We start from the raw sequence: 22,995 nt of genomic DNA, 5'->3' as shown, positions 1-22,995 counted from the left end.
AAGGATGTTGTCTCTAAGAAGCTAACCTATCATGGGTTCTTGGACCTGAGCTCAACCTAGTTACTAGGGAATAGCTGATATTGACTATAATGGAATTGGAACAGCTAATTGTTTTCTAGAACTAAGGATCTAGAAAGACCAGTGTTGGGGAGAGACCAGCTATAAAATATACTTCCCACCATTTTACCAAAGACTTATTTGAGTTAATAGGTTCTTCTTTTAAAAGTAATCTCTTGGTTGGTAAAATGGTGGGAAGGCATAGAACCATGGAACAGACTGTCAAATCTCAAAGGAAAGGTGGGGGGAGGGGGTCAGAAGAGATCAACCAAAAAACTTATATGCATAACCCATGGACACAGAAAATAGTATGGTGAAGGCCTTGGGCTGGTGGCTGGTGCAGGCTAAAAGGGGTCAATGGGGATAAAGGGGGACATCTTTAATACTTTCAATAATAAAGTTTTGTGTGTTTTTTAAGTAAATAGTCTCCTGGAACTTGGTCTAATGTGAATTACTCTAAACCAGCTACCTGCCTGCCTTTTAGCTGGGTTCACCTTTCTTAGGAAATTGACATTGGGAAGCCCAGTAACACTGGGACACGGTGTAGGGAAGTGGCTCCAGGGCAGTCCAAGCCTCAGAGGAGTAGGCTGGGCTGGGTGCCTGGATAACAGGCTGCAGGAGATGAGAGCCAAAGTCTTATTGACTTTGCTATGATGCCAGAGCTGGCAACCATGTTCCATGCTGCTGAAATACCTGAACAAAGGGCTGTTGATATTTACAACCAAGAGAGTCTCCTTCTCTGCTGAAGTCTTTTCCTAAAAAAACTATAAGGAGACCTGTCCGGTGTGGTTCAGTTGGTTATGCGTCTTTCCATGCATCGAGAGGTCACTAGTTTGGTTCCCGGTCAGGGCACATACCCGGGTTGTGGGCTTGATCCATGGTAAGGTGTGCAGGAGGCAGCTGATAGATGTTCTCCCTCTCCCTTCCTCTTTATCTAAAATCAATAAAAGCATATTTAAAAAAAAAATTTTTAAGGAGAAAAACTTGAAGTGTGCTAACTCATGTTTTCCTCCCATGTGGTTAGTACTAGTTAGTTTACCATAGTAGCCTTTGTCATACTAATTCAGAAAACTTGAGGAAGACACACACTAATGATAAGAGCTGGCTTGTAGTAGTCACTAGGTACTGGGCACTGTCTAGATGCTTTGTGTGTTAACTCATTAATTCTCATGGCAGCCTATAAGTGGGTATCATTTTGCAGATGGGGAAACAGGCAGTCAGAACAGATTTTACAGAAGACACAAGAGTACAGTGTGCCCACTGTGCTTACACAACTGCCCTTCTTCCTTCGCTACAACCTCAACTTGTCAGCATGTAGTAAGAGGGAAGAGTGCTATGTGTTTAACTCCACAGATAAAATTTTTATTAAACATGCATGAATGCCCTGGGATTCTTATTCTTGGGATATACATGTCCCCCAATTTGCAATGACCCCTAGGAACATGCATTTGGAAAGATAGTAGTATATTAAAGAGTAAAGGGTTTCATAACTGATATGTGAAGGGGAAAAATAAAAGACTGTAAGGAGCCTGGCCGGTGTGACTCAGTGGTTGAACATTGACCTATGAACCAGGTCACGGTTTAATTCCCAGTCAGGGCACATGCCCGGCGGGCTCGATCCCCAGTGTGGGATGTGCAGGAGGCAGCCAATCAATGATTCTCTCTCATCATTAATGTTTCTATCTCTCTCTCCCTACCTCTCTGAAATCAATACAAATATTTTTTAAAGACATTAAGGAAGAGAATAATAATCATTGAATTGACTGTAAATAATATGAAATGGACTCTTCAGTTTCTCCTTATCAATTCTTTTTTTAATTGAGCTAAATTGGTATATAAATTTTAGGTGTGCAACACTGTAATTCAGCATCTGTATACACTACAAAGTGATCACAATCAAAAGTCTAGTTGCTATTCATCATCATACAATTGACACACTTCACCCATTTTGTCCCCAAACTCTGTCCCTCTGATTACCACCAATCTGTTCTCTTTACTATTTGGTTTAATCAGGTTTTTGTGTGTGTTTTGTTTTGTGTAGATTCCACAAATGAATGAAATCAAATGGTCTTTGTCTCTCCATCTGACTTACTTTCACTTAGTAGAGTACCCTCAAGATTCATATCTATGTTTCACATTTCATACTTCATATCTGTTATGGCTGAGTAGTATTCCATTGAATATATGTACCTTATCATCTTTATTCATTCATCCACTGATGGACACTTAAGTTGTTTCCATATCCTAGCTACTGTAAATAAAGCTGCAATGAATCAACTCTGGTTTTGATCACTACAAATAAAATCAAGCCTAAAATTGTATTAGTAATAGTAAGCCTAGAACAGTTTCTCCCTATGTCCCTCCCAATGGAAACATAACCTATCAGCAGTCTGGAGGAGATGGGGATTATGCTCGAGGGTGAGGGGATATTTGTTGTTCTCTGGTCCCAAGTGTGACTACTTCTAACTTATAAATCTTCTCTCATTCTCTTTCTGTACTATGTTATTTTATTACACTTTTATAAAAGCCCCCAGAGGTGATTGAGCTCACATTTTCATTCTCTTGCTGCTTTTACAGCTACCATTCACAGTCCTTGTAAGAAATTACCTGCCCTGCCCCTGAGTGGAGTGTGGGTATAAGGATAGAAAGAGATGATTGTCTGCATCTTTTTGTACTGACAGGAGAAGAAAATGGAAATTCTTATCTAACTTTGGACTGAACTCACATAAAATGACTGACCTTTAAATCTTTAGAATAAGTGTACATATCATTGCAGATAAGCAGTTTTGGTTTTGTCCTGTTGGATAAAAATTTGATTCAGGCACCAAAATGCTTTCAGGAAGTCTCCTGAGCATGTGCAGGCACAGCCTTGGAAGGGTATGGCCTGACAGAGCGCCATTAGAGGTCATAGATAGAATGTTTTTAGAAACTGGGGGGAAAAAGAAGAGTTGAGAACATAGGGCGAAAGAAGATGTGTTTTTCCACGTTGTGTCTTTAAGTCTAGTTTAGTGAGAGGACCTACTATAATATGTCACAGAGCTATTCTATCTATCAACAGACTTAGCATCCAGCTAGGAAGAAGTAAGTGAAAAAGGAAGAGTTAATCAAACTTATTTTTAGCCTCTTTTAATTTCTATTTTGGCCATATAGTAGGGCTCAAATGCAAGACAAATGTGGGTATGTGTGGTTGCTCTTAAGTGGCATTGGAGAGATTGAGCAGAATCATGGTCTGCAAGTGGAGTTGTGCCATAAGATGATGAAAAGTTCAGAAGTCTCATGTTGCTCTGTGTGTGGGCATTGGAACTGGTTCGCTTCTCGGTATCTGAAGATCTTCCCCGGGTTTTCTCTCTATGGACAAGCCAACAGCTGTCTGTCTGGCATGGCAATTCTCAGTTGATCCTTCCATTGTATTTCCATTGTCAAGATGTCTTACCTTGGCAACAAACATGAGGATTCACAAGTTTACTTCTCTATGGTTTTAATGCAACTAATCCAATCAAAGCATGAACAGAGTATTTGATGGGTTGGTTGGCCTATTTGGTGAGAGATTAGAAGTAGTTTGATATACCTTCTAGACCAGGGTTTCTCAAGTTCAGCGCTGTTGACATTATGGGCTGTGTACTAGTAATTCTTAGTTGCAGAGGCCTGTCCTGTGTGTTGTAGGATATTTGGCGGTTTCCCTGGCCTCTTCACATTAGATGTTAATACAAACCTCGCTTCCCAGATTGTGACTACCAAAAATGTCTCCAGACTTTGACAAATGACCCATGAGGAAAATCACCCCAGTTAATAACCATTGATCTAGACCAGTGGTCGGCAAACTCATTAGTCAACAGAGCCCAATATGTACAACGATTGAAATTTCTTTTGAGAGCCACATTTTTTAAACTTAAACTTCTTCTAACGCCACTTCTTCATAATAGACTCACCCAGGCCGTAGTATTTTGTGGAAGAGCCACACTCAAGGGGCCAAAGAGCCGCAGTTTGCCGACCACAGATCTAAACTAAAGTCAAAAGAAGAAAGGACATGACACTGACATACAGTTAACCTCAATTCTATTGTTGCCATAGGAGATCGGGAAGGAGAGTAAATGAGGATGATAGAAGGATACAGAACACGTTGAACAGCAGTGGTCTTTGCTTATTACCCACCCCATACAACTGGGAACACATACTTCCCAGGGTGTGGATACTTAAATACATGTAGATACCCTCTGTCAATATTGTATGTGCTAATGGACATTTACAAAACAGTTTAGAAGGCAGGACTTAGAAATAAATTAAGAACAGATGTTCTAGTGGGTTTTTTCCTGTACCACAATGAATTGTCCCTGTACACCCAAAATGTTCCCATCCTTCTGTGGTGACAACAGCCTCAAAGAATTGAGCTGGGTATAAATGGAACAAGCATAGATCTTGAAAAGAAAAGATGCTAATTTGAATTTCAGTTCTGAAGATTAATTGCCATCTTTGGTCATTAACTTCTCTGAGCCTCAGTTTCCCCATTTTATCCTACCTAATAAAAGAGTAATATGCAAATTGACCCTAACTCTGCTACATCCACAAGCCACACCCACCAGCCAATCAGGAGCAGATATGCAAATAAACCCATCCAAGATGGCTACAGCCACAGAGAGCAAGGTTTCCCAGGCAATGGAGGAAGCCAAGCTTTCTGCCTGCCCTTGCCAGGCCTAAGCCTCCACTCAAGCTACAAAGTTTCAATTATTGAAGGTAAACAAATCCAAACAGAAATGGCGGCAGCCACGGAGCTGGAGAGACCAGGCCAGGGTTGCCCCTGGCAATGGAGGAAGCAAAGCTTTCTGCACACCCTGGACAGGCCCAGGCTTCCGCTTAAGGCTACAAAGTTTCAATTATAGAAGGTGAATTAACCCCAACAGAAATGGCTGCCGGCCACAGAGCGAGCAGGAGGCTTGGCTCCGCTCCAGGCTACAAAGTTTCAATTGTTGAAGGTAAATAAATTCCAGATACCAGGGCCTCCACTTGGGTCGCCAGGGGGCGTGGCTGGTCTGCAAACCACCACAGGCCCCTTGCTCAGGCCGCCCCACGCCCCAAGGGAACCCCCATCCTGATCCGGGACACCCTTCAGGGCAAACCAGCTAGCCTCCACCCCTGCACCAGGCCTCTATCCTATCTAATAAAAGAGTAATATGCAGATTGACCATCACTCCAACACACAATATAGCTGCCCCCATGTGGTCAAAGATCCTGCCCCGATGTGGACACAAGATGGCCACCACAAGATGGCCAGCAGGGGAGGGACCAGGCCTGCAAGGGAGGGCAGTTGAGAGGGACCAGGCCTGCAAGGGAGGGCAGTTGGGAGGTGATCAACCCTGCAGGGGAGGGCAGTTAGGGGTGACCAGGCCGGCAGAGGAGGGAAGTTGGGGACAAACAGGCTGGCAGGTGAGCAGTTAGGCATCAATCAGGCTGGCAGGCAGAAGTGGTTAGGGGCAATCAGGAAGGCAGGCAGGCTAGCAGTTGGGCGGGTACAGGTTGGACTGAGGGACACTCCCCCTCCGTGCACAAATTTCATGCACTGGGCCTCTAGTAAAATTATAAAATGGAAAAAAAATACTACCTGCTGCTCTCTAACTCATAAGGTTGTTATAAAGAGAAAATAATCTAAAATGTATGGAAAGTTGTTTATTTAAAAGCATTCTAGGAAAATCAAACATAATTATTATTGGTAGGGACTCCAGAAAATTCTGGAATAATCAGAGGGAGAGAATGATTTAGGATTATTTCTTCTGACTGGCTGATGGTCTTTCTCTCTGTGGGGTTGGGACAGGATGGCCCATCAGGATGTATTCCTAACCAGCAAAGACTTGGGGAAACAAAACAGTAAGAAGGGCTCTCTCGTCTTCAGCAGCATCTTCAGCAGCATGGGCCAGGGGGAGTTGACGTGCCCTGCATGCCAGCTTTTTTGAAGCGTTGTTAAATCTCTGCAAGTACTTGGCTACATTTGTCATTGTTTTTCCTCAGCTTGCATGGATGAAATGTGAAGTCACCTACTAATTCCATGACACTCTAGGGCAGTGGTTCTCAACCTTCCTAATGCCGCGACCCTTTAATACAGTCCCTCATGTTGTGGTGACCCCCAACCATAAAATTATTTTCGTTGCTACTTCATAACTGTAATTTTGCTACTGTTAATGAATCGTAATGTAAATATCTGTGTTTTCCGATGGTCTTAGGCTCTACAGCAGCGGTTCAGTTGACACAGATATTTACATTCCATCGGAAAACACAGATATTTGCATTACGATTCATTAACAGTAGCAAAATTACAGTTATGAAGTAGCAACGAAAATAATTTTATGGTTGGGGGTCACCACAACATGAGGGACTGTATTAAAGGGTCGCGGCATTAGAAAGGTTGAGAACCACTGCTCTAGGGCCTCTACACTATAATGAAAGAGAAACAGAGAGAGGGTTTGCATTACACTGAATTTTTAACACCTAACTTCAAAGTTAGGACTGAGCAGGATTTGGTTATCTTTATTTTAGGCAGAGCTAGGGTTACACATGGTCCTAAAGACTGTCTGGATCTGTTCTGATTTGAGCCACAACCCTCATCCCCAAGGACCTCAGTGCTACCTTGTGGCCCATTTGCAGGAGAGGTGGTCTGATTTTCTCTTTTGGAATGAGTGCATGAAGGGGTGTGTTATGGGTGAGCAAAGAGCTGCTGACACTGCAGCACCACCTATTAGAAAGGGCTCTTCCCGAGTCTAGTTTTGTGCCCTCTTGTTCCATTGGCCTTCTAGGACCTCTGTCCTTAAGCATTGTTTCTTCTCCAGGCCAGTTTCAGTGGCCCTCTTAACAGAAGACAAAGGTATAAATAACTATGATAGATATCAGTATTAAGTGGTCCTTGTGGGCATTCCTGGAGGTGATTTTAGTTCCTTTCCAAAAGTTATCTTTGTCTAACCAAGAATGCTTTTTGTGAGGTTTTGTATCTTTAAAAGGATAGCCTTTTGTTGGAATGTGGGTTTATCCCTCTTGATAGTCTCCCCCCACCCCCGCCCCCCTTCCCCCCACCCCCCTCCGGCCAGATGTTGAAAATCACTCTCATAGCTCAGAGACCAAGCCTGAGTAGCTGCCACATCTGTGCCGCCTCGGAGCCAGCTTTGGACACACCCTGGATGAAGTGCCACACGGGCTTTGCTCTGGAGGATAGGGGGGATCAGAATTTAAATCTGCCATCTTGGGAAAAGCACATCAGCTAGGAGTGCCTGCATTCAGATTCATGGTCCTTCTCTGCCTTTCCACCTCTCCCTTTGCTTTTATTATTGGGTCTGGTCTTCGAGTTAGCCAGCTGCTCCCTGGAACTAAACCACTCTCCACCATGAAGTGAAATCCTGATTTTCGAACATTAGTCATTTCAGATAGTCTCTTTTCCGGGCCTTAATGCATACACACTGGCATCTTTATAGGGTTTTTTCCTTAGGTGCTGTGGGAATTGTTACTCTCTTGGTAGGCTCACCTTTTACACAGGGATGGCATTCCCCATTTTCTTGGGGATCTGGACAGCATTAACCTACTTGAAAGACATAGAGGTTTTAAGTTTTCTGTGTTATGATAAGGAAAATGAGACCAGAATATGTTCAACTAATTTCTTTAAGTTATGGTGAAGTGTTATTCTATCTTAGATAAAGGATTAGAACTTTTATTCAAAATGTTTTATTGAACATCTACTCTGACACACTGATAGGCACCAGAAACAAAGACGACTATAATGATTCCCTCCCAGCAGAGCCCCTGGTCAGACCTATGAACAGGAAATAAATGTGTAATAAAGATACATATACGAGTCCTTTGAGAGTGCAGAGGTGAAGCCAATAGGCAGAATTAGTTCGCAATTAGCTTACCTTGTTGAGCCATGTTTCTCTTTATCTACCTCAGAATTTCAAAGATCAGCCCCACAATTGGATTGATTTGATAGATTACTGATGTTTAACTGTATAGAATCTCCTGGTTTGCGAGACACATACATGAATGTTAAAATAGGTAGCTCAAGCTCCATTGCACAATAGTTACCCCTTTCTAAGATCTCACCTTCAGGTATGTGAAGATGGGCAGCCAAACAAGGAAAGTAGAATATTAACTAGAATACACCTCTCATGGCATTTAAGAGAAAACACAACCAAATCCCAGTACTTTAGACATACCAATACCAAAGGTGGCCGTTTGGTCGGCAACCCAACTGACTGTTAAGGATCAAGTAGAGTTTTATCTGTGAGATATTATAACACATGAAAAAAGATATCATCAAGCCTTAGCTGGTTTGGCTCAGTGGTCAGAGTGTCAGCCTGTGGACTGAAGGGTCCTGGGTTCAATTCCGGTCAAGGGCACATGGCCAGGTTGCGGGTTTGATGACCAGTAAGGGGCGTGCAGGCGGCAGCCAATCAATGATTCTCTCTCATCATTGATGTTTCTATCTCTCTTTCCCTCTCCCTTCCTCACTGAAATCAATAAAAATATATTTAAAAATAAAAAAGATATTATCAAGAGAGCCATGCAATGCCCTGATAGAATTTTTAATGGAGAGCAGGGTGTTTACCTTAAAGGAAACCTCTTTACTTCAGCCAGATAGAGTGACATATACCAGGATTTTCACCTGCCAAAAGGCAACTTTGAGGGATATTGCAATAACAGTAAAGATAATTTAACATAAAAATAAAAGTTCCGTGGGATCACACAGAATGAGAGCAGAGGACTGTGGTGATTAAAGAGCCCTCAGTGTCCCTAAGGAATATGAGCACATGCCCTCAGCGTTCCTGAGACCAGCATTCCCGTCTGCATGATGTCCCCTTTCCCCTCTGGGTGGTTTTTCCTGGTACAGTTCTGGTTTGTTCCCTACTGGGGTTTTTTCCTCCTTGGACTCTCTGTTGTATAATATTTAGCTTAGAATTTCCCAACTCTTGGTAATTAAATTAAATATCTCCAAAGCAACGGAGCTCTCCCTTGAATTCATATGACCTACTTTTCTCCATGCCCCCACATAAAAATATAGTTACCCCAAGTGAAGAATAATAAATAGTTCCTGTGCAATGGGCAGTTAACAATTCTGTCCTGTGTGGTTGGGTGGAAGGAGCCTCATTTCTGTGTATACACTCTGGTTTAGTCTTGGATCTGCTTCATTTGAGCCTTCGGACATATTGTTTAATATCACTGAGACTCAAAACCCTCAGTGTAACAATGGTAATAATACTGATTGATGGGAGTGTTAATGACATTTAGTGGCCAGTGTATGCAACGTGCTTGTCATGAGGCCTGACACAGGTGGTTGTTCTTATTCCTTCATTGCCTGTTTCATAAGCAAAGAAACATCTTACACCCTCACATCATGTGATGTTGGAAATTTTCTGGGACCTCCTACTCCTTGCCAGTAGGAAGTCACAGAAGAGACTGTTAGAGGGTAGATGGGTAGGGACAAAAGTCATCTTGCCGTAACAGTGCCTTGGAAAGTTCTTTCTTTGTCCTCCAAAGGAAGAGAAACCCTTTCTATGCACTACTGCAGTGCTTGCAAAGTGTTTAGTGCCTGCTAAGGATGAAAAATAGCTATAAAAGGTATAAAAATGTGAGCCCAGTCAAGCAGAGTCTTCCAAGACAAATTAATTGAGGGCGAAAGAGGGGAAAAGCCCAAATTGGTGGTCCCAGGCACCTTTTAATAAGCAAAGAAAGGTCTTTAATAAACTTCAGGGCCTTTTAACTAAGCCCCATTAAATCTCTGCTTCCTCAACCAGGCTCTAGGCTGGGAGTGGCCTCCTCCTCCTAAACATATGCTGAAGCCCTTCTCCCACAGATGCCAGATCACATTGTTCAGCTTGACCAGAGCAGTGATGAAGTCCCCGAGGCAGAGAATGACCCACTCCATTATTTCAGGTTTATAAGCCAAGATGACACTCAATGTGGATGCTGGGTGCCTTGCCTGCTTTTCAGACAGCTACACAACTTAGACAGGAACTTTAGCTCAAAGCAAGATGGAAGGAGTAGACTAATCTCCCACGCTGATTCTTCATTATTACCCACCCAGCTCAAGTCACTGGGGTCCAACTGCAGCTTAATACATTCCAAAAGAAGACCTTATCCCATGTGGGAAATGTCTCTGGGCGAGACAGGGGCTCTGTTTTACAATAGCCACCACTCCACATGGTTTCATTCCTATTTCTTAGTATATGAGGAAGCACCGGAGAATGCAGCAGCTGCACTATTTCCACCTGAACAGAAAGAAGACAGAATTGAGGCATAGATCCGCCTTGAAGCCTTGGAAGGATTGGGAGTCTGTGTGGGAAGGGACACCCTAACTTCCCAGGGTGATTTTTGTGACTCTTTCCAATGGCAGTAAACTAGGCAATGGGAAAGCCCCTTTAACAAATTTTGCATTGGGTGTGGGAATTTAATTTATATTGCCAGCCTGATAATCTCCTTTCTTCTAGAGTTTTCATCTTCCTTTACCTCCCTGAGACCTTATAGTTCAGACCTAGTTCACGGCTTGGTGCGTTCCTTAGTGCAAGATCATGGACAGGCAAGGTTTGGGGTGGATGTGTGAGGAGAGTATGTGAAATGAATTTAGTTAATATTTTTTTAAAGTGAAGTCACAGCAAAAATATCCAGGAACTTTTTAAATTAAAATTATTGGAGTGACATTGGTTAATAAGATTATTTAAGTTTCAGGCTTACAACATTATAATCATTCATATATTAAATTGTGTGCTCACCAAAGTCTATTCTCCTTCCATCACCATATGTTTAACCCTTTTACCCTTTTCATCCTCCAGCAACCTTCTTCCCCTCTGATAACCTCCAGACTGTTGTCTTTGTCTAAGAGTTTGTTTGTTCATTTGATGCTTTCTGTTTTACATCCCACATTTAAGTGAACTCATATGGTTCTTGTCCTTTTCCATCTGACTTAGTTCACTTAATACTCTCAAGATCCATCCTTGTTCTCACAATTGGCAGTATTTCATCTCTTCTCATGGATGAGTAGTATTTCACTGTATTTATGTACCACATCTTCTTCACCGAGCCATCCATAGAAGGATACTTAGGTTGTTTTCATGTCTTGACCATTGTGAATAATGCTGCAATCAACATAGGGGTTCATATAATTTACAAATAAATATTTTAAAATTTTTGTGTAGGTGCCCAGAAGAGGAATTGCTGGGTCACAGTAGCTTATTAATTTTTGAGGAACAGCCAAGATGTTTTCTATAATGGCTGTACCAGTTTACATTCCCACCAGTAGTAAATAAGGGTTCCTTTTTCTCCACAACCTCTCCAACACTTGTTATTTCTTGTCTTATTGATAACACCCATTCTAACAGGCATGAGGTGGTATCTAACTGTGGTTTGATTTGCATTTGCTTTATAGCTAGTGAAGTTGAGCAGCTTTTCATATATCTGTTGGCCATTTGTATGTCTTGGGAAAAGTGTCTGTTCAGGTCTTCTGCCCATTTTTAGATAGGACTGTTGGTTTGTTTTTTATGTCAAATTGTATGAGTTCTTTGTATATTTTGGATGTTCACCCTTATTAGAGATTTTGTTTGCAAATATTTTCTCCCATTCGTCAGTCACCTTTTTCGTTTGTATGGTTTCTTTTGCTGTGTAGCTTTTTAGTTTGATGTAGTCCCATTCATTTATTTTTGCTTTTATTTCCCTTGCCTTTAGGGTCAAGTTTATAAAATCCTCTTTGAGACCAATTTAGTACCTATGATTTTTTTCTGTGTATTTTATTGTTTCAGGTCTTATATTTAAGTCTTTGATTCATGTTGAGTTAATTTTTAATGTATGGTGTCAAATAGCAATCTAGTTTCATTCTTTTGCATGCAACTTTCTAATTTTCCCTATTGTAGAGGCTTTCCTTTCTCCACTGTATGTTTTCTGGGGTGAAAAATAGGTATCAATTATGTCTCTTTGGACTGAGGTGTCATTTAAGGCTGATATTTCCTTATTGATTTTCTGTTTGAATGATCTATTCATTGTTACTAATGTGGTATTTAAGTCCTCTACTATAATTGTATTTTTGTCAGTCTCTCCCTTTAGTTCTGTTAGCTGTTGTTTTTATATGTCTTGGTGCTCCCAGGTTGGGTGCATAATAAGTGTTATGTCTTCTTTATGAATTATCCCCTTTGTCATTATAAAGTGTGGGTTTTGCCATGACCAGCATGGCCAGAGAGCGAACGAGACCTGAGTAGCGGTGACTGGGGATTGAGAAAAAGAGACAGACACAGAGACAGTAAGTAAAGCTGGGACCAGGTGGGACACTGTTCTCGGATGGAGAGACAGTGGCCCAGAGCTAGTGCAGCGTGTTTATTATATACAGCATGATACCAGCACGTTTTACTAGAGTTTAAAACAAAGGAAATTATGTTAAGTCTTTTTTTTTTAAATATATTTTATTGATTTTTTACAGAGGAAGAGAGAGGGATAGAGAGTTAGAAACATCAATGAGAGCGAAACATCGATCAGCTGCCTCCTGCACACCCCTCACTGGGGATGTGCCCACAACCAAGGTACATGCCCTTGACCAGAATCGAACCTGGGACCCTTGAGTCCACAGCCGACGCTCTATCCACTGAGCCAAACCGGTTTCGGCAAATTATGTTAAGTCTTGCTTTAAAGATCAGGCTGCATTCTTCATTCTTGTGGCTTCTTGTAATTGTCAGGTCTGGCTGGACCCGGATAATTGCATCCATCCCTGGTGCCTGGCTAAACCTAGATAATGGCACCCACCCCTGGCACCTGAACAAAAGGTCAGGACTGACAACATTCCTGCCTTTGGCGAGGTATGTTTCCAGGACATGGCTATGCCGATGCTGCTGGATTCAGCTGACAACCTTTACTCAGGTGTTCTCCCAAGCGCTCTCTATATCTCCCCCTTTTTTATTTTTTAAATGCAGTTTATGGACATCTAATTGGAGCCTTCAGACTTGGGATCGCAGGAGCTTGCTGCTGACTGAAAGAAAGCAGAATAATATTAGTGGTACATAAAGGAATCCTATTAGGTACCAGGCGGTGTGTTTTAATATATTCTATGGGTTAAATCCTTTTAAATCATCTAGTAATTCTTTTGCTAGCTTCACAGGAGATATAATCTCATCATGACTATTCTGAATGGCTTGAACATGTTTGTGTAACCGCACTAGGTCTATACTGATATTATTATGATGCCATACTCCCTGTAGTGCATTTTGATTTTACTCCAATTCCACAGAGAATTGTTATAGTGTGCTGAAGTTACACAAATATACGTAGAAGTAGCATGGCTATCTAATCTTGAAGCTGCTATCTACTCTTGACACTTTCTAATTGATTGCCTAGTCTATTACTACAGCTTCCAAAGCATTTAGCTTTGTTTCTAGCTTTTTGTCTATATCTTCTTGATCATGAAGTGTAGCCGAGGTGTTCTGAGCCAATTCATTAACAAATTTCGCATTCTAGATGTTTTGGGTCAATGCAAGAGAAGCAGTCACAGCAGATGCGATAACAGTAACTAGGGTAACAAGACCAAAATAATAAGTCCCAAAGCACACATTTTCTGGGATAACTGATTGTGCAATTCCTGCAATGCCTGGATGCCCATATCATGATACCATTTTCCTATTGTGTTGGTAGGAAGCATAATAAAAGAAGGCTGCTTTAAAATTAATATATCTTCATTCAGATTATGCCTGGAAACACAGCTGGTAAGGTTACAGTGATGGCATTGGACAGCATAATGGGTGCCTTATGGTGATGTTCACATTTCCAGTCACCAATACATATGGGGGCTGGACACAGGCTCGTAAGCCATAGCAAGGGCTCTATGAACACACTCCTTTAATATCAGCTAAGGAAGAGCTAGTAAAATTAAGAAAGTCAAGGGCAGGAGCTAAACGCCAAAGATCTTTCTGCAAACCTCCTGTTTCCATGGTTAGGGCGTTATCCACAAACCCTCCTGGTGGCATAGACTCGTGATGGGAATGTTTAGCATCAAGCCTGTGAGACCAATTCAGTACATACAAGTCAGGGCCAGAAATATTATGTCTCACTGGTACAGGGTTGGCACAATCTTGCCATTGAGGAAATGCACCCAGCTCGAAGTGGTGCTATTAGGACAGTAGGGAAGCGGGGGATGCTTATCTGATAGCCATCTGGTGGTATTAGGAAACCCCAGTTCAGTAACTGTCTGAATATATTTTCCCAAATCCCAGGGGCCTGTGACATTAGCAACTTTTGTGCTCCCATAGGATGTCTTATTTTCTTGGCCAAGCTGTAAACATCCCGAAGTCCCTGTTTTAGATAAACAAATTAGGGAGCTCTCCACTAAAGCCATTATAAGTATAATCACCCTGGGAAGAAGGAGTTCTGTGTTGGTCGGAGCTCCCCCGACCATATTGGTGTTGTTAGTAAACACTGGCACTGTTTCCCCAGTCCAGGTGGCTGGAATAACCACAGGGGTTCTGGAACATATGTCGAGTAAATTTCTGCTGCAGCTATATCTACCTGGCAGCTGACAAGTGCTAGCATAGCGACAAAAAGGGTGGAGGAGGTTACCTGAACCCCTTGTCCTTTTACTACTTGTTGAGCAACGATGGTCAGTTTCTTCAGTTGACCCCATGTGGGGACGCTAGCTTATCGGGTGGCCTTGGTCACCTGCCCTCTGCTCTTCTCCTCCTTCGGAGTCAGTGGCTGAGCTGGAAACATCACCATAGGTGTGATCTTCAGCTTCTCTAATGGAGGGATGAGTTGTTCTCCCAGGTCTATGGTCATGATGCGCCGCTCGCTCTGGAACCCAGATGGGGTTAGAGTAAGGTGACCAGATTTTAACATTGGTAAAGCGGGACACCATTGACCGGGGGGCGGGGAGGGGGGGTTCTTGATTAAAAATTTGGTCTATATGGAGCAACAAAAATTTTCATAGAACGCAAAAATAGTATTGTAATATATTTTTTTAAATTTCAACATAAGTACAATTTACAAATATAATAAATAAAAAATTATGTATAGTATTATTTTATTCTTTGGCATATTTCTCATTTGAGTGAATTTTTTTAGTAGATTGCTGTCGTTGTTTAAAAGGTCATGAATTTGCCGTAACGTAAGTCGTAAGTGTCACTTTCAAGGCCGGCGCTAGACTTTTTGCCGCCACTATAAAATATAAATAATACGAGTACTGTCTGCTAAATTCAAGAAAATTTATGTATTTATGAAATAAATAAATAAATTACTTACCTAAATTATCTGAATAGCTGATTTGTAATGACATCACTTGTTTAACTAGCTTACTAGCACGCAGTACGATGTGTATCGTCTGAGAGACAGTTACAAATGTTTTCGTCGTTGCCAATCCCCAAAAATGCCATTGTTCATTAAGTCCAAACAATGGTGGTCGAATTCTAACAACTGATCAACAATGCGAACTTTGATAAGCAGTTCTCAATAATCAGTTCTCAACAATTATTTATTATTAAAGTTTAACATTATAAAATTAACAAAAATAATATAAAACTCATATCCTGGCTAAATAGCCACATGGCTACTGAAAACCATATAGTCCCTTCCCGTTCTCCCGCCGTTCCCTAGCTTGTCGTGCATTCTTTCCAAAAATTGGGACTTTTTAAAAACGCTGCGGGACGCGGGACAAATTGTTAAAAATCGGACTGTCCCACCAAAAGCGGGACGTCTGGTCACCTTAGGTTAGAGCAGTGATGGGCAACCTTTTGAGCTTGGTGTGTCAAACTTCGCCAAAATACTGAGCATAACTCAGGTAGTGTGTCACTTTGAGGAAAAAAACATCATTTCGCGATATTTATAGTTTAAATAACATAAATGTATAATTGTTATATATAATTGTATTTAATAAACCAAAAACTAAATATTTAACTTACCTGCTTAGTGACTTCTTTGTTCATCGTCAGTCAGTTTCTTTTGTTGGTCTTGATATTATTTACCTTTTGTGGGGTGCCGTGAACTAAGATAAGTGAGGGGGAGGGGGAATTCTTTAACCTGCCTATTAGTGACTTTTTTGTTGCTGAATTTCATTGGCTAAATCTTCAATTGAAGGTTGGTATTTTGTACACTTCAGGCCCAAGCAAGCGCTACTAACTTCATCTGTCAATCTGTTTCTTTTGTTGGTTTTGATATTATTTAACACTGAGAATAAGGCCTCACAAAAGTATGTAGAGGGAAAAATTGTGAGTAAAGCCATTGCTACATTTTTCAGGGTGCTAAAAGTGTCTGGTAGTCGGTTCAGGCACTCCAAATTTCCTGTTCGTAGTGGCACTCCTCTTGATTCTCCCAGCGGCACCTTTCCAGATTCTCAAGCTTTGACCTCAAGTTGACAAACACCTGAGCCCAGATACTGTCTTGAAATTCTGCAAGTTGCATCTCCAAATCATCAATTTGCATCCATTGGAAACCATTTAATTCCAAACTACTGTAGACTACTACATCAGGATACTTAATTATTTTCATGGTCTGTTCTAGACTTCTAAAATTGACTAAATCTATCACTAAACTGGTCAAGTAACGAGTCTAAAACATGCTGGTACTTCATATGCAAGAGTTCCATTTCATTTTGTACAGCTGCACTGGCCTTCTCAAAATACTTTGTTACTCGAGGAAAATACTTATAAGTTTTAGTTTCTACATCTTGCAGTGATTAATTACATGCTTTGCACTTTCCCCTGTTTGGGGAGTACCCAAAATGAAGTGTGAGTATGTGTCCACGGAGACATGGATCCACCGAAATCTGCCAAATTCAGGTACATGAGTGACATTCATCTGTCAGATTTGGTTAGGTTTAAGTTCTCAGGGATTTATTCCTAATGCTAGCACAGGGAGGTGAATAACACACTGGGGGCATTGCTTAACGACTTGGCAAGCCTGCTCTTGGGAAATATGGAATTCCTTGCATAAGGCAGAGGTACTTTGATGATGCAGGGCATATGTGGCCTACGCTATTTAATCAATTTCCTTTTAACATTTCTTTCTACAAACTTCCTATAACTTCCACAGACATTCTTACAACTTTCAGAAACATTTTTACAACTTTCACAGATAACCATCTTTAGAAACCACCTTCTTTTCCCTTCAAAATGCATAACCATGCCTAAGACCTTCCATTAAGTATTTCTACTCTAATACTCTTTCTTTCTGTCATACCTTCAGCAACTTGTACCGACCTTTTCTTTCTTTTTTCTTTAAATCTTAATTTTTTCAATGATAACCAAAAAGTAAACAACCAACATTTCCTAGATTGACATTTATCAACACACTTTATATGCACTTTTACTTTCTAGAAAATATACATTCAACAAAGTACTAGAGACCTTCTGTAATAAAAGCTAAGAGCAGGTGAATTAAAACTTGTCTAGCAATCAATGTTTCCATTTTTTATGTTATTTTAAAATATTTAGATGTTTATCATTTAACCCAGCAATGCTCCAAAGTCTTTAAGTTACTAAAGACTTTGGAAAATCATGTGTGGGCATATGAGGCTGAGAAAAGGCAGGGGGAGGAGGGGCAGGTCCAGCAGCCTGTTCTCAGGCCACTAGCGCCTTGGATTTAAACTGCCACATTTTCCTGAGAGATAACATCTGAGGTTATTGTTGTGACTTCTTTACTTTTACCAGGATAAGGGCAACTGGCCCCTTCCTCAGTCTCCTCTTGAGTGACTGGACTTTTATTATTAACACTAGGAGCCCGTTGCACGAAGTTTCGTGCAATAGACTTTTCCTTCACCTGGCTGCCGGCACCAGTTTTCCGCCAGCAGCAGTTTTCCTCTGGCCACCCGCCTATCAGAGCGCCTCCCGCCAGCGCGATCGGCCACCCCGAGAGGAACTCCGATCGGGAGGCGCTCCGATAGGGCGGGTGGCCAGAGGAAAACTGCTGCTGGCGGAAAACTGGTGCCGGCAGCCACGCAATCGGCCACCAGCGTCTTCCGCAGCGCCGGCCGTTTAAGCCGGCGGGAGGTGCGAGTCCCCGCCCCCCCCCCTCCTACCGCCAGCCAATCGGCCACCCTGAGTCCCGCCCCCCGTGCCTCCAGCCGGCCCAATCGTGGGCGTAGCGGAGTGATGGTAATTTGCATGTTACCATTTTATTAGGTATGATATTTCTAATTATTACTAAAAAGCTTTATCACTAATTCTTCATTTTAGTTACATCTATTTATTATATCTTAACAACTGTGAGATTATAAAGCCAATTATTTTCTAAAGCATTTTCTTGACCAATTTTGTAACAGGGATAACTCAATGTGAGTATTATTTTATTATAATTATATTAAAACTTAAGCCGGTTTTAATATTAAAGATTTGGTCTTGACCACAGAATTAATTATTTTCAATTTGGCCATTAAATTTTTATATTTTAGTAATGCCACAGAAGTACAGAAAATACTTTGAATTGTAGAGAAAATGCTGGGGGGACATGCCTACTGCTCGCCTATTCCCATGCTTCATGTCCCCAGGGCTGGCCTGTGCGGGTTTGTGATGTCACAGGCAGGCGCCAGACTACCCAATCCCAGTAATACCAACACTGCCTACTGGATGTTTAATGGACGTGATGCCGGGCAGGGCTTGGCAAATTTCTCTACCCTGCCAAGTTCAGCAAATACCGCCTCTCATTCTGCCTGGCCTGGAGACTGAAACCTTGGTGGTTTTTGTTGTTTTCTCAGAGTAAAATCGCCCTCTCTTTTTCTTTTTTTTCTTTTCTCCTCCCGCTTTGCCTCAGGTGGGAAAGATAATGGTTTGTTAATTACAGGCAGGCTTGGAATTAGCTACCCTTTGTTTAAACTTCCCTGGGTTGCAGCCTTTACAAATTTTACACTTTCAAATTAATCTTAAAATTTTAACCCAGCACAGCAAAATCATAAATTGGGGAAGAGCAAATTAAAGTCCTTAAGCCCTAGCTGGTTTGGTTCAGTGGATAGAGTGTCAGCCTGTAGACTGAAGGGTCCTGGGTTCGATTCCGGTCAAGGGCACATGCCTGGGTTGCGGGCTCGATCCCCAGTCGGGGGCGTGCAGGTGGCAGTCAATCAATGATTCTCTCTGATCATTGATGTTTCTCTTTCTCTCTTTCCCTCCCTCCCTCCTTCTCCCTTCCTCGCTGAAACCAATAAAAATATTTTTTTAAAAAAATAATAAAAATAATAAAGTCCCTAAAAGTTAGAAAGCCAAAATTGTATTACAGACATACAGATAGAAATCTTACTAGCTAAGAGTTTCTGGTGGCCTGAGAGGGAGAGAAAGAATTATTGGCAGCTGCTGGGAAATTCCTTCAATCCCTTCTACGTGGTTCAGCCCACTACAAGTAGCTTGAGCCTCCAGCAAAGTGAAATATGGAGTTGCTTTCACTTTCAGCCAAGCGCTTGCATCCAGCCGTAAAGGCTGGGTTGCTACGAGCAAAACCTTTCTCATTATCTGAGTAATCCTGCTTCACCTCAAACTTTAGCTCCCACTCATAATTAGGAGGTAAAACTTTATCAGGCGGGCTTTTGACTGCAGTCGCAGGAGTGATGGGCAGAGGATGAGGCAGCGCAGAGGGTGGAGGTAGTGTTTTTATTTTTATTTATTTTTTTAAAATATATTTTATTGATTTTTTACAGAGAGGAAGAGAGAGGGATAGAGAGTTAGAAACATCGATGATAGAGAGACATCGATCAGCTGCCTCTTGCACAACCCCTTCTGGGGATGTGCCCGCAACCAAGGTACATGCCCCTGACCGGAATCGAACCTGGGACCCTTCAGTCCGCAGGCTGACGCTCTATCCACTGAGCCAAACCGGTTTCTGCGGGAGGTAGTGTTTTTAGAGATTCACACCCCTCTACTGTATGTTGCAAAGCCATAGCCACACCCTGTTTAGACATTCTTAAACTCTATTGTGCCAGATCAAGGCAGTCATGAATTAGAGACGATAGTATGAATGTAGGAATAGGAATTTTTTCTGGACCTTCATGCAACTGCTTTCCAACCTTTTCCCAAGTTTGAAAGTTAATGGTTCCTTCTTCAGGAAACTAAGGGCAAGTTTCATTAACAAAATTTAAGAAATCAAGAATTTGACTATGCTTAATAGAGCATCCTCTAGCTTTGAGCATTGTCTTAAGCATTTGAGAATAGAGGTCTCTCTCCTGAGACCCTGTATTTCCCATGTTTTACAGCCAGCTATATCAATCTGCTTCTTACATTACTTCTTGAATTCGTTATGCACGCACCTCAGAGCCATCCCGTCTTAATGCTTAGAGTTCCCCTGTACTCAAGTCCCTGTCTGGGCACCAAATATGGGTTTTAGCTGCAGGCAGCATGGCTAGAGAGTGAACGAGACCTGAGTAGCGGTGACTGGGGATTGAGAAAAAGAGACAGACACAGAGACAGTAAGTAAAGCTGGGACCAGGTGGGACACTGTTCTCGGATGGAGAGACAGTGACCCAGAGCTAGTGCAGCGTGTTTATTATATACAGCATGATACCAGCACGTTTTACTAGAGTTTAAAACAAAGGAAATTATGTTAAATCATGCTTAAAGATCAGGCTGCATTCTTCATTCTTGTGGCTTCTCATAATTGTCAGGTCTGACTGGACCCAGATAATTGCATCTACCCCCCTGGGTGCCTGGCTGAACCTAGATAATGGCACCCACCCCCTAGCGCCTGAGCTAAAGGTCAGGACTGACAACATTTCTGCCTTTGGTGAGGTGTGTTTCCAGGACGTGGCTCTGCCTACGCCACCGGATTCAGCTGACGATCTTTGCTCAGGTGCTCTCCCAGGCGCTCTCTACAATAAAGTATCCCTCTTCGTCGCTTATTACCTTTTTTATCTTTACATCTATTCTTTTTAATAAAAGTATGGCTACCCCTTCTTTCCTCTGGATGTCATTGGCTTGGAGTATCACCTTCCACCCTTTACCATGAGCCTCTTTGTCTTTGCCACTGAGATGGGTTTCCTGAAGGCAGCAAATAGTTGCTTTGTTTGTTGTTTTTAACCCTTTCTGCTACTTTGCCTTTTGATTGGCGAGTTCAGTCCATTTACATTCGGGGTAATCATTAATATAAGAGGATTTTCTATAGTCATTTCAACTTTTGTTTTCTGGTAGCTCTGTGTCTTCATTGTTTCTTTTCCCTTGTGTTTCTGTTTGTTATTTTAGTTTGGAGGTTTTCTATGATGTTTTCCCTCAGTTCTAGATTTTTTTGTGTGTGAGTACCATTACATTTGTGCAAAAAAATAAAAAAGTTTAGTAAGTACAGTAGTGCTTTTTCTTCTGAATGTATCTTATCTCCACTCACTTGTGCAAGTTCAATCCTTCCTTTCCTCCTCTTTTATGTTTTTGTTATCACAAATCATCCTTTTTTCTATGCTGTGCATTCATTTCCAAATTGCAATAGTTTTTTCTTTTTTAAAATGCTTTTATTTCCTTTAATATTTTTGTTATATTTAAGTATTTAATACCTTAGTCTGGACAAGAGTTGCAATTTCCTGCTTCTGTCTTTTAGTCATCTTACTCAAATCTTGTCTCCTTTTGTCTTTTGGTTTTAGGTAGAAGAGCACTTTTCAGCATTTTTTGTAATGCAGGACTTGTAGTGGTAAATTGCCTCAGCTTTTATTTGTCTGGAAAAGCCTTTATTTATCCTTCACATGTAAAGGATAAATTTTCTGGATATATTATTCTTGGCTGGTGATTTTTCTTTCAATAAGTTGAATATTTGACTTCACTTTCTCCTCATTTATAGGGTTTCTGTTGAAAATTTTGATGACAGTCTAATAGGGTTTCCTTTATAAGTTACTGTCTCCTTTTCCCTGGCTGTCTTGAGAATTCTTTGTTTATCATTAATTTTGAACAGCTTTAACCTTTTGCACTCGGATGTCGATTGTGACTCGACATGGTTAGCATCGGTAGCAGCTCTTTTTATACTCTTTGAATGTATCAATAATTTGAAATATTAAAAAATCCAAATAAATAAGTTTGTATGAAAAGAAACTCCAGTTTTTTATTCTACTGCCGCGCTTTGTAAAATCTGGGGTATTTAAAAAATTAAATCCCGAGTAGAATAAAGGAATCGAGAAAAAAGCAAGCGAGTGCAAAGGGTTAATATAATATGCCTCGACGAAAGCCTTTTTGGATTGAGATAATGAGGTGTTCTGTTAGCTTCTTGGATTTGAAGGTCCAGTTCTTTCCACAGGTTTGGGAAATTCTTGTAAGGATTATATGAATATGCTCTCTGTTCCCTTTCCCTTTCTTCTCTTTTGTGTGTGTGTTGTTTTTTGTTTGTTTGGTTGTTTGTTTGTTGTTTTGTTTTTTTACTCTCAATTCTCTCTCTTCTATTTGAGCCATTTCTAGATTTCTATCTTCCATATCACTAAATCTTTTGTCTATCTGGTTTGCTCTATTTCCTAAGATTGCTAGTTTATTCTTCATCTATTGAGTTTTTCAGCTCCAGAATTTCTATTTGGTTCTTTTTTTATAGTTTCAATGTCTCTGATGAATTACTCCTTTCATTCCTTTATTTTACTCCTTATTCCTGAGCTTGTTGAATTGCTTTTCTAAGTTTTATATCTTGAGGTTTTTTTAGAACTGCAATCTTGAATTCTCTATCATTTAAATTACAGTCTTCCATGTATTTAAGTTTATTTTCTGGAGGTTTTTTATTTTCTATCTGAACTCCCTGTTACCTTATTATTCATTGTGTTTGGTGGATTATTTCTCTGCCAGGGCAGTTATGGGGATGCAATCTTTTTTTTTTTTTTTTTTGTAAGTACAGGCAGTCCTCGGGTTACGTCGGAGATCCATTCCTACGGCATGATGTAACTCAATTTTTGCCGTAAGTCGGAACCCACCTACATAAGCACCTACGTCACTCACATGGAGCACATACACAGCAATAATGAAGTGAAACAGTAAAAAAAAAAAAAAAAAATTAAAAGATAACAATTCCTGACCTTTA

At 41.1% G+C, this 22,995-nt stretch overlaps 1 protein-coding gene across 5 annotated transcripts in view; it reads left to right on the top strand.

Moving 5' to 3' along the window:
* Positions 1-22,995, top strand: part of MICAL3 (microtubule associated monooxygenase, calponin and LIM domain containing 3) — a 181,965-nt gene that overhangs the window by 76,231 nt on the left and 82,739 nt on the right. Inside the window, exon 21 of one of the 5 annotated variants that reach the window (XM_079774884.1) lies at positions 12,744-12,948. The exons of the other annotated variants lie outside the window; for them this stretch is intronic. Within the exon in view, the coding sequence (XP_079631010.1) occupies positions 12,744-12,763 (20 nt within the window). The 3' untranslated portion in view covers positions 12,764-12,948. Of the gene's footprint in view, positions 1-12,743; positions 12,949-22,995 lie in introns of those variants that run through there. 5 annotated transcript variants of the gene reach the window in all.

The sequence above is a fragment of the Cnephaeus nilssonii genome, assembly GCF_951640355.1.
Source record: "Cnephaeus nilssonii genome assembly, chromosome: 6".
Classification (NCBI taxonomy): Eukaryota; Metazoa; Chordata; class Mammalia; order Chiroptera; family Vespertilionidae; genus Cnephaeus; species Cnephaeus nilssonii.
The sequence above is the reverse complement of the archived record's forward strand: the minus strand, read 5'-3'. Positions and strand labels throughout refer to the sequence as shown.